This window comes from Oncorhynchus masou, chromosome 3, assembly GCF_036934945.1.
Source record: "Oncorhynchus masou masou isolate Uvic2021 chromosome 3, UVic_Omas_1.1, whole genome shotgun sequence".
NCBI classification, from domain to species: domain Eukaryota; kingdom Metazoa; phylum Chordata; class Actinopteri; order Salmoniformes; family Salmonidae; genus Oncorhynchus; species Oncorhynchus masou.
Genome location: NC_088214.1, coordinates 20217873 through 20235725, shown reverse-complemented (window position 1 = coordinate 20235725; position 17853 = coordinate 20217873). Strand labels below are relative to the sequence as shown.

General features: G+C 45.0%; 1 protein-coding gene across 1 annotated transcript in view; it reads left to right on the top strand.

Moving 5' to 3' along the window:
* Positions 1-6623: 6623 nt before the first annotated feature.
* wnt9a (wingless-type MMTV integration site family, member 9A) overlaps positions 6624-17853 on the top strand; it is a 28108-nt gene continuing 16878 nt past the window's right edge. Inside the window, exon 1 of the mRNA XM_064934401.1 lies at positions 6624-6826. Coding sequence (XP_064790473.1) covers positions 6624-6826 — 203 coding nt within the window. The remainder of the gene's footprint in view (positions 6827-17853) is intronic.

Here is a 17853-nt window from a genome sequence, read left to right as displayed (position 1 = left end):
CCTTGAGCCTCACAGTAATCTATGCCATTACTCAGGTGAACACAACACAAATGATCTCTATGACATTGGCAACCCTTCAGTAACAGTAACTAACTACACAATGATTTATGAAGCACATCGACATACAGTAGGCCTCTATATCACATGGTTGATGTGGAATGTTCTTCAGCATGATGCTGATCTTTGGTAATTCCTTTTCTCAGTCCTTCTTATCCACTATTTGTGAGCTCGCAGAACTGGCCATTCGGTAAACAGAAACTTGGCAGAAGGTTGGCTGTTCCTGGCACTCGTGTTGATGTTGCTATGATCTTTGTGATGAATGGGGATTTATTGTTTAATTTTGGGGATGAATAGACTTCATCCCTGGATTTGGCGTTAGTTCTCCCCAGGTGTAGGGTATGTTAAGAAAGCTGAATCCTTCCCAAGTCCAGATCCATATCTATATTTTACTCCTTGATCCATAAATTAACTAAATGAACACAGAAATGATCTCAATGTGTCAGAAAATCATGAAATGGATTGATTATATGTTTAATTTATGGCCATCAAAGTCTCTATTATGGAACCGAATACTGTAGATCAGAAAAGTAGTATCAGAACAAGCATAGACAATCTTTTCCTGACCATGCTTGCCAAAATCCTGTTGATTTATGGCTTTGAGTATAAATTTGTGCTTACTAATTAAAAGGTTACATCTTCAGCTCTTGCGAAATATTAGCCTAAAGAAATATGCTTTGCACATGCAGTTATTAACTATAAATTAACCTACCGGTATGTTATTACTTGGTTCAAATAAACACATAAAAGGATATCCCACAAAGGATAGGCACATACACTGATCTTTCACTTAGTTGAACCAAAAATAGTTTAACCAAAAATAATTAATAATGGTTAGACTGTCTGGGATATATGATGTTTTCACTGTACATACCCAGGCCAGCTGCAGGCTTCTTCTGCAGGTAATCGATAGTGTTTGTCTCCGTGTAGACAATATACAAAACATACACAATTATTTTTGTCCATATGTCTTCTTGACAGATTTTCTCAGCGCCAGAACGTTTTTGTATGAGCATAGTGCCAATTTAGTCACTGCTACACAGGATACTGTATTGTAGAAATACAAGAGGTTATTTAGTCACTGCTACACAGGATACTGTATTGTAGAAATACAAGATATTATTTAGTCACTGCTACACAGGATACTGTATTGTAGAAATACAAGAGATTATTTAGTGAAAAATAAGTAATGCACAAACTTTCCCAGGCCAAGTCATTTAGAAGTGTAGGTTACATGCAACTACTGCACAACCCCTACTAACCCCTAAAGGCTAACATTCCAGAAATGAATTGTCATGTCATTGACCAATTGGCAGTACACAAAGGGGACATACTGTAGCAGGCTGACACCTCTGCTCAGCTGATCTCAGTTAGCCTGGTGCACAACTACTGCTGGATACTTACCAACAAAGAAAGACAGCTCATAAATGTCAATCAGCTGTTGTTGACTTGACTAGCCTGAAGTACCAGTCAAAAGCTTGGACACTACTCATTCAACGTTTTTTCTTTATTTTTACTAGTTTCTACATTGTAGAATAATAGTGAAGATATCAAAACTATAAAATAACACATATGGAATCATGTAGTAACCATAAAAGTGTTAAAAATCAAAACATATTTTAGATTTTAGATTCAGCAAAGTAGCCAACCTTTGCCTTGATGACAGCTTTGCACACTCTTGGCATTCTCTCAACTGGCTTCACCTGGAATGCTTTTCCAAAAGTCTTGAAGGAGTTCCCATCTATTCTGAGCATTTGTTGGCTGCTTTTCCTTCACTCTGCGGTCCAACTCATCCCAAACCACCTCAATTGGGTTGAGGTCGGGTGATTGTGGAGGCCAGGTCATCTGATGCGGCACTCCATCACTCTCCATCTTGGTCAAATAGCCCTCACACAGCAGCATGGTGGTGTGTTGGGTCATTGTCCTGTTGAAAAACAAATAATAGTCCCAATAAGAGCAAATTAGATGGGAATGCGTATCACTGCGGAATGCTGTGGTAGCCATGCTGGTTAAGTGTGTCTTGAATTCTAAATAAATCCCAGACAGCGTCACCAGAAAAGCACCCCCACACCATCACACCTCCTCCTCCATGCTTCACGGTGGGAACCACACATGCAGAGATCAACCGTTCATCTACTCTGCATCTCACAAAGACATTGGCTGTTGGAACCATAAATCAGTCATCAGACCTAAGGACAGATTTCCACCGGTCTAATGTCCATTGCTTGTGTTTCTTGACCCAAGAAGGTCTTTTCTTCTTATTGGTGTCTTTGCAGGAATTCGACCATGAAGGCCTGATTCACGCACAGTTGATGTTGAGATGTGTCTGTTTATCAGGTGTGAAGGTAAGACCCAGATGCAGACCATGTCGAATAATCAATAGTTTAATATTCCAACAGGGGCAGGCAATAGACAGGACAAGGCAGGCAGGGATCAGTAAACCAGAGGTCGGGAAATGGTACCGGGCAGCAGGCAGGCTCAGGGTCAGGTTAAGGCAGAGGTCGGTAATCCAGAGGGGGGAAAAGGTGCAGGTCGGCAGGCAGGCTCAGAGTCAGGGGTAGGCAGTGTGGTTGGCAGGCAGGCTCGGAGTCAGGACAAGCAAGGGTCAAAACCAGGAGGGCGAGAAAAGAGAGACTTGAAAAAGCAGGAGCTGAGGAAATAAGAGACAAAGGGCTGTGAGACATGGGTTTGACTCTGGGGCAACAGAAGATGAACAGCAGAGGGGCTAATGATCTTGGAGATGGGGAATGGGCCGATAAACTGGGGGGAGAGTTTGCGGGGTTCCATCTGGAGGGGCAGATCCCAGGTGGACAGCCTTATCTTCTTCCCGAGATGATACCGGGGAGCTGGGGTCTGATGGCGATCCGCTTGTCATCGATACCTGGAGGTGGTCTTGAGGAGGGGCTGATACCCCAGGGAACACTCAAACGGCGATAGGCTCGTGGCAGAGCAGGGAAGGGTGTTGAGGATGTATTCCATCCACACCAGCTGCTGGCTCCAGGTGGTGGGGTTGGCGGAGATCAGGCAGTGCAGGGTGGTCTCGAAGTCCTAGTTGGCTCGCTCCGACTGGCAGTTAGACTGGGATTGGAACCCGGAGGACAGGCTGGCCGACGACCCAAATGAGGGTGCAGAACGCCTTCCAGAACCGGGCCGAGAACTCAGGACCGTGGTCGGAGACCAAGTCCATGGGCAGACCATGGATTCGGAAGACGTGATGCACCATGAGCTGGGTCGTCTCCTTGGCAGAGGGTAACTTGGGGAGAGGAATGAAGTGGGCGGCCTTGGAAAAGCGATCCACCATGGTCAGGATGGCGGTACTGCCATCAAGGGGGGGGGGGGCTGTGACAAAGTCTAGGGAGATATGAGACAGAGGGCAATGAGGGATGGACAGAGGTTGGAGGAGGCCAGCCTGAGCTTGACGATGTGTCTTGTTCTGTGCACAGACCGTGAAGCCGCCGACAAAGACGACGTCGTCCGGACCCATGCTAGGCCACCAAAAGCGTTGTCGCAGAAAGGCCAAGGTCCACCGGGAGCCCGGGTGGCAGGCAAGCCTGGAGGAATGGGCCCACTCCCCAGGGTTTGACTGGGACAGCTGCGCCTCCAAACCTGTTTCCCAATACCCCAGCTGAGTGATGTTGCCAAGCACGAGGTGGGAAGGATGGTCTCGGGCTCCTGGGTGGTAGCCAATAAATCCATTAGCTAGGGAGTCCCCAATGTAGTCATCCATAGCATTGTTTTCACGTCCCGACCGAGAGTACAGGCGCACCCAGGGGCGGCGTGGTGCTAGGGAGAATGTCAATCCCTCAGTCATAGGACCGGTGCGGCGGAAGGGAAGTGGCCCGGGACTTTCTGAACTCCTCCCGGAGATTCTGGTACTCCGCGGGAATGGAGGAGAGATCCGTAACCACCTCCGAGGACCAGGAAGATTTTAGACAATGGCTGTGGCAGAACGGACTCCAGCTTATGATGGCACCTGTAGACCAGTTGATGAGTGGGTTGTATCGCTGGAGCCAGTAGAATCCCAAAACCACAGGGATCTGGGGAGGACTTGATGAGCAGGTCTCTCTATGATTCCCTGACACCCGTAGGTTGATGAGAGTGGTGTTATGGGTGACCTGACCTGTAGAGTCCCCGTCCAATGCTCTAACATCCACGGGAATGGAGAGGGTCTGAGTGGGGATGTTCAGCTCGGAAGCCAGTGTGGCATCCAAAAAGCTCTCATTGGCCCCAGAGTCAATGAGGACCCAGAGAGATTTGGACTGGTTTCCCCACAGCAGAATAACATGACAAGGAGTGTGAGTAAGGGAAGCAGAAAAGTTCCCTATATGGCCCACCAGAGTACTCGCTCCTACCGGTGAGCCTGGTCTTTTACTGGGCAAGAGGACGCAAAATGACCAAAAGTCCCGCAATACAGACAGCTCATTGTGCTGATCCAGTGTTGCCATTCCACTGGCGGAAGCCCAGCCATGCCTAGTTGCATAGGCTCGGAAACAGTGCCTCGGCCCTCCTCGATGGCTCTTGAGGAAGGTCGGGAAATCTAAGTTGCTCTCGGTCACAGGACCGTCGGGGACTTCCGGAATGACTCGGAGGCGAGGTGGAATCCCTGGACGTGTGAGTGAAATCGAATTTCCTCTCCATCCGTCGTTCCCGCTATCACCCATCGATGAGGATGGTCAAAGTGATAAGGAAGTCAAAATCTGTGGAACTCCCGAGCCGCAAGCTCGTTGTAACGGTTTTCTTGAGTTGAAGGAGAGGCGGACCAAAATGCAGCGTGGTTTCTATTCATGGTTCTTTAATAAAGAAAACTATACATGAATAGACTAACAAAACAATAAACGTGAGAAAACCTAAACAGCCCTATCTGGTGCAAACACAGAGACAGGAACAATCACCCACAAACACACAGTGAAACCCAGGCTACCTAAGTATGATTCTCAATCAGAGACAACTAATGACACCTGCCTCTGATTGAGAACCATACTAGGCCGAAACATAGAAATACCCAAATCCTAGAAAAACAAACAGACTGCCCACCCCAACTCACGCCCTGACCATACTAAATAATGACAAAAAAAAGGAAATAAAGGTCAGAACGTGACACTCGTCCTTAACCTTTCCCCCGAGACGCTGTGCAGGAACTTATCACAGTGCTTCCAGGTTACACTCACTCTCCGCTGCCAACGTACAGAAATCCAACGCATAGTCGGCCACAGTGCGGACGTCTTTCCGGGGGATTTGCTTCCGGGCAGCTTCTTTCCCGGAGAACGGGATACCAAAGAACTTCCTCACCACTCCCACTAACCCCTCCAGGCTCGCGCAAATGGCTGGCTGCTGTTCCCATACGGCGGTAGCCCAGGAGAGAGCCCTTCCAGACATCAGTGTGATGAGGTAGGCTATTTTGGATCGATCCAAGGGGAAGGAGGAGGGCTGAAGCTTGAAAATGAGGGCACACTGAGCTAAAAATGCCTGACAGGTGCTCGCCTCTCCATCTGCTAACCGCAGAGTTGCTGAGGGGCGGTGGGGTTACCACCATGGCAGACTGCCCCCCAGACGACACGCGGAATTGCTCCAGCAGCATGTCCAATGCCAGGTCATGGTGCTCTGCCAACGTTTGGACCCCTCTATCAGCCAATGAAGAATTCCTTGTGCCTACCAATTGAGGATGCTTGGGAGGAGATGGTGTTGCACAGCTGGTCCGGGTCTGTTTGGTCAGTCATGGCCAGTTCATACTATCTGGTATGAAGGTAAGACCAAGATGCAGACCACGTAGAATAAACAAACGTTTAATATTCCAACAGGGGCAGGCAATAGACAGGCAGGGGTCAGTAAACGAGGTGGGGCAATGGTACTGGGCGGCAGGCAGGCTCAGTGTCAGGGGCAGGCAGAGTGGTCAGGCAGGTGCATTAAGAAGGAAAGAAATTCCACAAATTAACTTTGAACAGGGCAGACCTGTTAATTGAAATGCATTCAAGGTGACTACCTCATGAAGGTTGAGAGAATGACAAGAGTGTGCAAAGCTGTCAGCAAGGCAAAGGGTGGCTACTTTGAAGAATCTGAAATATATTTGATGTGTGTTATTTCATACTTTTGATGCCTTCACTATTATTCTACAATGATATATATATATAACATGTTTTGATGTATATGATGTATATATGTTCTTGACAAATTAGTCCATAATAATATTATTTTTGGCCTATAACAAAAACTTTTAACAGGTCTATATGATCAATCTGTCAAGGTAGGCTGTGAGTGTGTGTGACAACATCAGTTTGACAACATCAGTAATACTTAAAATATTGAAAGTCATTTATATTTATAATCTGTAGCAAACAGGTTCACAATGCAAGCTCTCTCTCTGTGTCTCTCTCTCTCACACACACACGCGCGCACACACACACACACACACACACACACACACACACACACACACACACACACACACACACACACACACACACACACACACACACACACACACACACACACACACACACACACACACACACACACACACACACACACACACACACTCCCTTTCCCTCACTCAGATTTGCTCTCCGCTAATGGGAGGAGCGCAAATGTCCTCTCTCTATAAGAAGTGCCGAACGTACAACAAGGGATTTTATACAGCTACTCAGGAGAAACGAAATGATCTGCCCTGGAGCCGCAGCAAAATGCTGGATGGACACCTACTCCTGGGATGGTTATCGTTCACAGTTATAGTTTACCTTTCAAATTTGCCCGGACCGACAACAGCTTATTTCGGGTAGGCACTGTTATCCATCCACATGTTCATGACACTGTCATTGATTAGAGTTTATTATGAGATATCATACGCTCTTAGAGCAACTTTGATAGAGGGGATAAATTGCTTTACTTATATTAGCATACGGTTCATTCAATTGTTTCAACTTTCGTATCGCGTAAATATGGCATAAGAATGGCACTCTCATTCATCCCTGTTGATGTGTCCTCTAGTAATATCAAACGTGGTGCAAATGAATAGGTTAGGCTACTTACTGCATGGTGTCATTGTAGCTATATTGTGATTTATTTCAAGTATCCGCAACATTGTTGCACAGAACTGTCAGTTCAGAGACACTTGGGTAGTGGAGTAGGCTGTCACTGCGGGTGGTGAGAGCAGGTAGATGTGAGATTAATTAGTCGGCATTGCAGTGGGTTTACAGACCGGTGTAATAGCACAAGCTACCGAAGGTTTTGGGGTGGTTAATATACTGTAACATATATTTTTAAGGGGAGTAGGAGTTGGGATTATCTACAGTAAAATAACCATAATCAGCTGTCCCTGGGCAGGTTAAGACACACAGCATGTATTTGCCTAACACATTCACATGGATCTAATAGGGCTAGTTTTGACAGAACCCTTATGTAAGTGTTGTTCAACAGAAAGTTGATCCCAAAAGCTACTAGTCTTCTGACAGGTATCCTACGCTAAGCCATTGATAGGCCTATCAGGCATATTTGAATGAAAAGTAGCAGAGTAGTGTGATTATTTTGTTGAAGTCGGCTCTGAAAACAGACATGGGGCGAAAGGTGAGTGAAGGCTTCAGTCGCGACAGCTGGTTACAATAAAGCAATGCAGTTCACTTCACCGGTGGTGTCTGAAACGTCTGTTCAGCTTGCATAGAGAACACCCGTCTAGCATAAACATCGATACAGAAAAAATTCTGGCATACGGTTCGCGCTCCCAATAAATTTAGAAACAGTTTGAAAGAATGTATCCAGCATTTACAGTTCGTTGCCCAATCCCATGAGATACTATCATATCAAGGACAGTATATATATATTTTTTACATTTAATGAACAATTAAACACGTTATTCCCAGGGAACGCCTTCGTTTTTAAGGTGTAGCCTGCTATGACCACCTCAATATATCGAGTCTACTGGCAGCCTTTGTCTTTTCTGATGAATTCCATTCATTAGGATTCATACTTTCTTGGAAGACCATTAACCTATAGATAGCAAGAAAAAAAATGCAATATCACCTTCAAATCTCTTGTGTGAAGGATACAAGTAGCCTACAGCAGGCATGTTGTAGCTTGGATATGTTATAACACAAAGTTACTTCCCAGTTGGTGGTTTATATATCACTAATCTATTCTCAGTGGCACCTGCAACCTTACAGCAACTATGAGATGACAGCAACTATGAGAGTTCAGTCAGAATCGTAATATAATTTTTAGGGATAATTGATTCTACCATGAACACCATATCATTCCAATCACATTCTGTCTAAAATATACAAACAATAGATTGTTGATGACAGAAGTAATCACCACCACCTTGTGTTGCAAACAATAGATCTCATGAAGTTGATATGAGTCATTCACACTAACAAATGTGGACTCCTGGCAGCACTGAAATATTTAGGCTGGTTTAATTGTATTTTAATTTAACCTTTATTTAACTGGGCTTTATAACCTGTATTTAACGAATTGTGTTGTGATTAGAGTGAGTGATAACACCAGCAGTATAGTTCCAGGGGTATAAAATAAATATATATGTTTTATTGTCATATACAGAAGATAGGTACAGTGAAATGTGCTATTTTATAGGGTCAGCGATAGTACGGCACCCCTGAAATAAATGAGGGTCAAGTGCCTTGCTCAAGAGCACATCAACAGGTTCTTCATCTTGGGTATGCGAACCAGCGACATTTCGGTTACTGGCACAATGCTCTAACCACTAGGCTACCTGCCGCCTATATATGATAAGGGCATTGTTTAGCTGTGAACATGTGGGGGGACACAGGGATGGGAGGGGCCCTCCAGGACCCATTGGACATTATGAAGCTGTAAACTGGTTTGTTATGCCTCAGGGGCTGCTGAGTTGGGTCTAACCTTCTCTCAGATCTCATATAAGGAAACCAATAAATTAGGAAGGACCGGACAAAGCGGACTAGGGTGGAAGGAAGGAATAGCGCTGTTTGGAAATAATTACTTTTTGGATCACGATCATGGTTTGCATTGCCAGAGGTTGTGTGATATGATAGGAGTGTCCGTTTAGGTCTAATGTGTCACTCCTGAAAAGGTTATGTCCCCTGACCGGTGCAGTATGTTGATAGAGGAAGTTACTATCACCATAAATCCGACATGTTATTGCAGATAATAAACATAAGTAACCCCTAATGTTAGGGTAACTGTCATTGCTTAGTGTTCTTACTGTAAAGTTTAGACCTATGCTAGTTCAGTCTGGACTGTTATGCTGTCTTGAAAATGATACATGTGAGAGTTGTTCAGCAGCCCGGTGGTATAGAAACCACATCATCGCTAAAAGTCACATGTGTATCAAATGAGCTTTTGAGGTATAGAGACATAGTGGTAGATCATAACCATCCAACAACATAACCATTGGCCCTCAATAACTAACCAGTTGCATGTAATAAGATTGAAGCGCAAAGGGTCCTTTGGTGTGAGGATGTGATGACAATATGAATGAGATGACTGTCAGTGAATGAATTATCCCTTTAAACCAGAGAACATGAGACACACACACACACAGGCACGCACGCGCACGCGCACGCGCACGCACGCACGCACGCACGCACGCACGCACGCACACACACACACACACACACACACACACACACACACACACACACACACACACAAACAACACACACCCAAGAGTCCACTGTTCCCAAGTCCCTTACTGAGCGTGTTTTATCCTCTCCAGGCATCATCTCAGAGGGGAGCACGTCTGCCCCCTACTGAGACCAATACCAACTTCCTACAGTGAGAAAAGCCTGTTCTGATCAGCCCGCTGGCCTCCTTCCTCCATTCAGACAGTGCCGACTAGCCCTGCAGACTCCCTGCCTGGTGACAGACAGACAGACAGACAGACAGACAGACAGACAGACAGACAGACAGACAGACAGACAGACAGACAGACAGACAGACAGACAGACAGACAGACAGACAGACAGACAGACAGACAGACAGACAGACAGACAGACAGACAGATACTGTACCTGGGCTGTCTGACTTTGAGTGGAGTAAACATACTAACACACTTGTTCAAATAAATATCTGCCATGAGCACGAGGACAGCACATCCTCCGGCCTTCTTCCTGGGTACTGATTTACTGAAAATAGATGGTCGATGTTGCATACCCAATTTCCCGAGTGTGGTGGAGCGTAAGTGTAAAGTAAACACACCGTCTCTGTTGCCCGTAGTCTGCAGCGGCAGAAGGTGGGGTGGGATTCCTGGCGTGGTCAAGCACCCACTAAAATTGTCATCCTTTACCACAAGAATGTGAGCACTCATTTACTTTCCCCTGTTGAGCCTGTTGTGGCAGGTGCTGCTTCTCCCTCACAGCCCAGTATCATTAGGCTTACCATTGGGGAAGTTAGCTGCAGTTTCATTCTCATGCTTAGACAATACTGTACCTTGATGGAATATTCTTTGTTGGGTTGTATTTTCGAGAAGTGAAGGGAGTGAGATTGTTCACCTAGTTGACCCCAGCTGAAGAGTTCACCTTGAGGAGTTTCAGCAGAATGCTGTTAAACAAGCTAACTTCATTCATTTAAATGCTACTTTTGGCCCATGGAAAGGCCTTTTGTGGTCTTGTAAACTGCATTCAATGCAAGCCTTAAACTGACTCAAACAGACATTTGTTTTTATTTAGTTTACTTGCTGCGGCATATACAGGAATCATACCCACAGCTACGCTACGTATGGTGAATTACCAATCACTAAGGCAGGGGTTCCCAACATAGGGGGTGCGGGCGCCAATGTTTTGTGTGGGGGGGGGGGGGGGCTTTCCTTGATTTGAGGATTAAATGTATATTTAAATGTAATTCTTTTTACAATTCACAATTGTTTATACCAATATAAAACGATGCATTAATCCACAATGCTTTAGGCTAGGAACAAACGGTAAAAGATGAAGGCGTGACTGATGCACATGGGAATATCTTTGATTTGTCTCTATGGCATTCAGAAGCTGAGCTACGACCTTCTAAAGTCGAGGAGTCAAAGAAATGGTTATTTTCTTGGAAAGTAATCTTATACAATGTGTGACTGTCACTATCAATTGATCTAATCACTTTCTGTAAAAGATAATATGTATAATTAAATTGAGGGTTCATATAAATTATCATCATAAAACATATTTGGTAGCGGAATAACATTTGGAGTCAACTATTTTCCTTATCCATGACGATTATGATTATCTATATATTTTTTATTTGTTTAACCTTTAGTAGGCAAGTCAATTAAGAACAAATTCTTATTTACAATGACGGCCTACTCTGGCCAAACCCTAACCCGGACAACGCTGGGCCAATTGTCCATCGCCGTATGGGACTCCCAATCACGGGCGGTTGTGATAAAGCCGGGAATCAAACCAGGGTCTGTAGTGCTGTCTCTAGCACAGAGATGCAGTGCCTTAGACTGCTACGCTACTCGGGAGCCCTAAATGATTATGATTATTATTATTATTATCATGAAATAGCCTACCTAAAATGTGTCATGAGTCTTGTTAAACTACTGTATATATGTAGAATTGCAGGAAATTATCTTCAAAACAAAATGTTTCTAAGTTCTTCAAATTAATCAAATTAAACTGGTATTGTATTAGTGTGTTTGGGTGACATTTTTTAAATGTGAAAAAGGGGGCCCTGAGGAAAAAGGGTTGGGATCCCCTGCACTAAGGCATCACAATGAGTGTTAATAGGGTTGATTATTGCTTCGACAGCCTTATGTTCCCTTCCCTCAGTTCCAGCTCCCAAAGGTCGTTGTTTTCAGCCACATTATTAAGACGAAGTCGCAATATGCCTAAAACAACGTAACAAAGCAGATTCATTTGTAGCCTTCAATATACTCACTGTGCTGCTTCTCCACTGTCTCCAGCGGTAATGTTTAGGCTTTAGCTGAGCGTCCTAACACTGTTGTGGTGGGCGGAAGACCAGGTTCAAACTCCATTTGGTGTGCTTCCAGTGTTGTATGGAGACGAAACAAGAGGTTATAGGCTGCTCAACAGCCAGTCTCCATGTAAACACTTCCCCCTGCTCCCCTCATGTGCGTGCTGCTGGTATACCAGTGGTTTGTGTAAAGATGCAGGGTGATTACCAGTCAATAAGGGTGACTGTGGGCTCAGGGCTGGCGTTGGCGTGGGGCTAGGCTGGCAGACAGTGGTGGCGGGCTTCTCATTACAGAAGCCTTAAGCACTGATTAGCCCTGACACTAGGCTAGCTCACAGGCAGGGCGCAGGCAGAGTGGGAAGCGTTCCCTGCCTGGGATAGAGGGATTTCCCAACTTCAGAGGATATCCTGTGGCTGCAGCCACACCTCAAAGGGTATCACTTTACTGTGAGCCAAGAAGATAGGATTCTCTTTTAGCGCTGGCTGCTTGGGGTTAGCTGTGATCACATGGAGTCTGGCTAGTGGTGAGATCACACCACACAAACCTGCTGGAGGCTTAGATTAAACACCCATATGCCCTTTGTGAATACAGAACGAGAGAGAGAGAGCTTTGTTATCTTTGTGTTTTTGTCCATCCTGGTATGTTTGGCACAGTATTGTTTCAAGCTTGTCTTATGAGTAAGAGTTTGCACTGTGTAGAGTTAGGTCTATGTCCTCCTACGAAGCATCTGGTTAAAGGGCTGCAATGCCCATAGCCACCACAGGGGGGAGCAGCCTCTTTCTGGAGCCCAGGATAGGTCTCATTCAGCACCTTTTGACCCCTTTGTGTAACCTTAGGAGAGTTGGAAATGAGATGTGAAAACAGCCAAATCTAAAAGCACCGGACACTGCTTAAGTACAAATTCAGGAAAAAAAATTGTTGTGGTCAAAATAAATGTAAAGTACAAAATGCTGACTTGGATCCACTTGCATGTCCAATGTCACTCACAGCAGGGCCTTGCTGTATTGTTCTGTAGAAAGAAGAATTCATTCCACCTAGTTTCTCCTTGAATAGCAGGTTAAGGCAGTCTGTCATGGAAATGGTCCCTCTACCAAATGTTGCCTGTTGGAGTGAGATTAGTTATATTTTTGAGGTGAATCATTTGGAGGTTTGCGTACTCACACACACCTTTGTTGTGAAGGTTTTAGTTGATGATGTCTGCAGTGGCCTGGGTAGTGGATAATCTGGATACACTCTGTACAGTATAATGATATGGTTTTACTGTATATGTTGAAGATTACATGGCATTATTGCATTTGGGAAGGTCTTTAAAATATGTGTTGGCCCACTCACATCCGAAGGGCTTAAGGTTCTGGTATCGTCAGCATGCCGAGACCGACCACAGTTAAGAAATATTGTCTTTTAAAAGGAGGGAGTGGCTCCTGCTCCTATCCAGCCTTTACCAGTCAGCTGTGTACTTCATGGCTGGTAGTTCGCAGATATGGAACGGAAAATAATTCTCATTGGTAACAGAAGGTATAGAGTTAGACACATGATGTTCTTTACAGATGGGGCTCGGGACATAGCCTCGACATGGGAAATTTGCAAAACAGGAAAACCAATATAGAATCATGATGCTTTTAGTGGTCTGGGATTGATGATCTGACGTTAATTAGCAGGATTGCCATGTCATATGTTTTCCGTCCTCAACCACAGGCCAATTTCCTCTTTTTCCCAAGTCTGTGGTAGAACGCCTGTGTGTGTGTGTGTGTGTGTGTGTGTGCGTGTGTGTGTGTGTGTGTGTGTGTGTGTGTGTGGCCCTTGTCTCCAGCCAGGATGAGCCAGATTGACAAATGCTTGCTTTGGATTCTGGCTTCGAAAAGTCATCTGTTCTACTCTTCTTACCTCATTTTCAGGTCGTAATGGGTTCAAGGAGGTCGTATGCAGTTACATGCAGTCTTGCCATACAGGCAGGTAGCACAAAGCAGCACGTTACCCCATGTTGTCTCTGATCCATAGCTGGAATTCAAATATAAGTCCTTGAGAAATGAATCTACATGTAGAATCTAGAGTTAAGGTCTCGGAATGTTTAGCAAAAACCAAAGTCAGAATCATGAAGTAAATTCATATTTTATTGGGTGATACATTCTCAGTGTATGTTGATTCTTACCCATATGGAACACCATATGACTCTCATTATGACTAGATTGAATCCAGGTGGATGTACTTAATGTAAAGTGAGCCAAAATTACATCTCTTCAGTTGTAACTAAGAGTTAGTACCTTGATGTTATAACCAGTGTGTAGCTACAGGACGGTAGTTTATCACCTTCATTCATTCATGTTTCTACTTAGGACTGCAGTGCAAACAATATACTGTACCACTACCACCCTTACTGGCTTTATAGCTTGAGTATTGAATTTAGCTTCTGCTGGCTTTCCAGTAATTCTATTTGAATTCCCTGATCGAGAGAGAAGAAAGGAAACCTTGCAATCTCTCAGTAGAAACTGTAAATAACCATTAATAATGACTAAACTTAGCCAGTCTTTCAGCTGCTAATGCATGGTTGAAAACAGCTACTGTTTTTCTGATAGTGGTTTGACTTTACATGTTTGGATACCCCTTGGAAGTGAAATGCCCACTGTACAGTAAGAGTAAAAGAGTAAATGTGTGTGTTACAAATCTAAAATCTGCATAACCAATTAACCATTGTACAGAGTATTATCAAAAAGTACACTTTTAAAATACACAGGTTCACTTTCTTTCTTACCAAATAGTGGTGGTCTGATTCTCGTGTGAGCGTGTGTGTGTGTGAATGGTGTGTGAATGGTGTGTGAATGTGGTGGGTGTGTATGAATGTGTGCCGTGGCTGAACGTGTTAGGTGTTCCGGTCAGTCAGTGTGCTGGTACAGGGGTGCTCTGCGCTGCTCTGTGCCATGGCGTTTGCTAGAACAGGGGAGTCATGTGGACACTGTTGTGGCGCGCCCAATCTGTGCCAGTCACACAGTGACTACAACTGAGCCGCTGACCCTAGGAGCCTTGAGTTCTCACACTGCAGTTAAACCTCTTACCAAACTCCATGGTCTCATTCCCCAACCAACTCCGTACTGTATGCATACAGTACAGACCGCTCCACGGCTACAGAGCCAATAGTTCAGATCAGGGTAGCATTTGGAATAAAAGATTGGGAAATAAGAATCTGCTGATGTATTTCATTTTCTAGATTAAAGACTATAGTTTAGTTGATAATGACTCTGGTAGAGGGTGTGTCCTGACTGCTGTACAGTAGGGCTGGAAGGACAGAGCAGAGCTATGCCCTGTTGAGAATGAAGATGCATGTCCTCCTTTTGACAGACTTAATGACACTGTTTCCATTTCACTTGGAATTTATGCCAGATATGGGGGAAAGAGTAAAAGGTTATTGAGGAGGTAAAACTAAGATCGGCCATTGGTTGAGAGAGGACTGAGTCATATGGCTATTGCTTCTTAAGGCCTGAGATTGATACGGTACAGTTACATGACACATAACACAACCTTTCTGTGCCAAAACAGACCCATATAACTTCACATTTTAGTAAGTCATTATCGTTTGAAAAATTAACCTTCCCTGAATGGGGACGATATGATGCCTAGTCTGTTAACACTACAAAGTCTTGTTCACTAAGTCTTAGAGGGGGTGAGGGAGGGATGGAGGGAAGTGCCCTATCTTCAACAGCTGACCTATACAGGATGTGACCAAGCATGATGTCATCTCTGTCCCTCTCGTCACCTTCCCAAATGGGACATATCAGAACTGTGGCTCAACTTGGGCATTATGATGCAAAGTACGATGACAACAATTACAAAGTAATGTTCATTGGTGGACTTGGTAAAGTTGTTATGAACCATGCGTAGGTCATCTACACCAGTACAGATCAAATGTGGACCTAAACATTTTCAATAACTTGGATACCACAGTCGGAATGTTGTTTCTTCTCTCTTTCACTCGAGCTTCTGTTCAGTCAGTAGTAGTACATAGCCTAGGCAGAAGCCTTGCATTCAGACCAGGCCAGAGGGAGAATACCACACTGATATCCCTACTACCTCTGGCAGGGCCTGGCCCATGAGACACCAGTTGGGACGATGGCTTGTGCCCTCCAGAGGTCACACCTAGCCCAAATTTTCTTTCAAAATTCCCCCTGTTATCTTTACAATAGCCTGGCTACCACCATAAGGTTAGATCACATTTATACTTTTCTGAGTTGAGCATGGTAGTTTGTCCCTAACAGACAGGGGATAAGGTGAACTACCCCAGGACTTGTATCTACAAAGAGTCTTGGAGGTCTTAGTGCTGATATAGGATTATATGGACCCGGGGCTGCTTTTTTAATATGGAACCTGGTTCTGTCTGCTTGCCTTGCTCACTTTTCACATGTCTGTCTGTCTGTCTGTCTGTCTGTCTGTCTGTCTGTCTGTCTGTCTGTCTGTCTGTCTGTCTGTCTGTCTGTCTGTCTGTCTGTCTGTCTGTCTGTCTGTCTGTCTGTCTGTCTGTGTCTGGTTGGATGCCATTGTTTTGGGTTACCTTTCGTAAGACAGCTGGGTGGTTTGTTTTCTCTTGGAACAGGCTTTGTTTTGAGCCAGCAGCTGTAGGGATTGGCATTCGTTTAGAGTAAATTGGCCTTTGGGGGTAGGTAGGGGTGAGGAGGGCGAGAGGAACGGGGAGAGCAGACCCGTGAGAGGGGGATGGAAGGATAGGAGAGGGAAAGCAGAGAGAGAGAGGCAGCGGGAAAGGGGGGAAGAGGAGAGGGAGAAAGGAGGGTAGTGGCGGTAGGGGGGTAGTGAGGGAGAGGGGAGACAGGGAAGGACAGAGGGGGAGACAGGGAGAGAGATTGAAGAGAGGGGAGACAGGGAGAGAGGGAAGACTGGGAGGGAGAGCAGGAAGACAGGGAGGGAGAGAGGGGAGACAGGGAGGGAGAGAGGAGAGACAGGGAGGGAGAGAGGGGAGAGGGAGTTGACCTTAGAGACACCAGACCACAAAACCAGCAAGTTGAGACTGAATGAGAAACTGTAGTTTCTTGCTTTTCTGTTCAGGAGGGTTCAGCCAGGGTTGACTCTTGACTATTAAAGGTGTTGACTTTACGTAGAAACACACACACACAGGCAAACAAATGCTGCACACATGCATGCGCAGGTGCGTGACGCACACAAACACACACAAATGCAGACATGCAGACATGCAAGTATATGCATACACACATGCACACCCACACCTGTTGGTCAAGTGGGATGGAGATGGTGAAAGGGTACACACTAGCTGCACATTTGTCTAACCTTCAGTAGCCTCTGTTTGATACACACTGACGATACCATACATTAATAACGCCTTCCTAATATTAAGTTGCCCCCCCGCATAACAGCCTCAATTTGTTGGGGGCGTGGACTCTACAAGGTGTTGAAAGCGTTCCACAGGAATGCTGGCCCATGTTGACTCCAATGCTTCCACAGTTGTGTCAAGTTGGCTGGGTATGCTTTCTTTAACATACAGTATATGCCCCAGTTATTTGTACTATTGTGCTCCTCATAAAACTAACTCCCACACTTGTTTATTCTCTTGTCTGAAATGTCCGCTTTGGTACAAAACATTCGGATTTTGATGGGGATTTTTTATTTTTTTATTTATTATTCCTCGATCCGAGTATGGAGCAAGCAGAGAAATGATTAATACAAATTCAAATATATATTGTTTTATTATGCCCAGCTAACAAGGCCCTTGAGGCCTCTTCTGGGGCGGCAGGGTAGCCTTGTGGTTATAGCATTGGACTAGTAACCAGAAGGTTGCAAGTTCAAACCCACGAGCTGACAAGGTACAAATCTGTCGTCCCACTGTTCCTAGGCTGTCATTGAAAATAAGAATTTGTTCTTAACTGACTTGCCTGGTTAAGTAAATA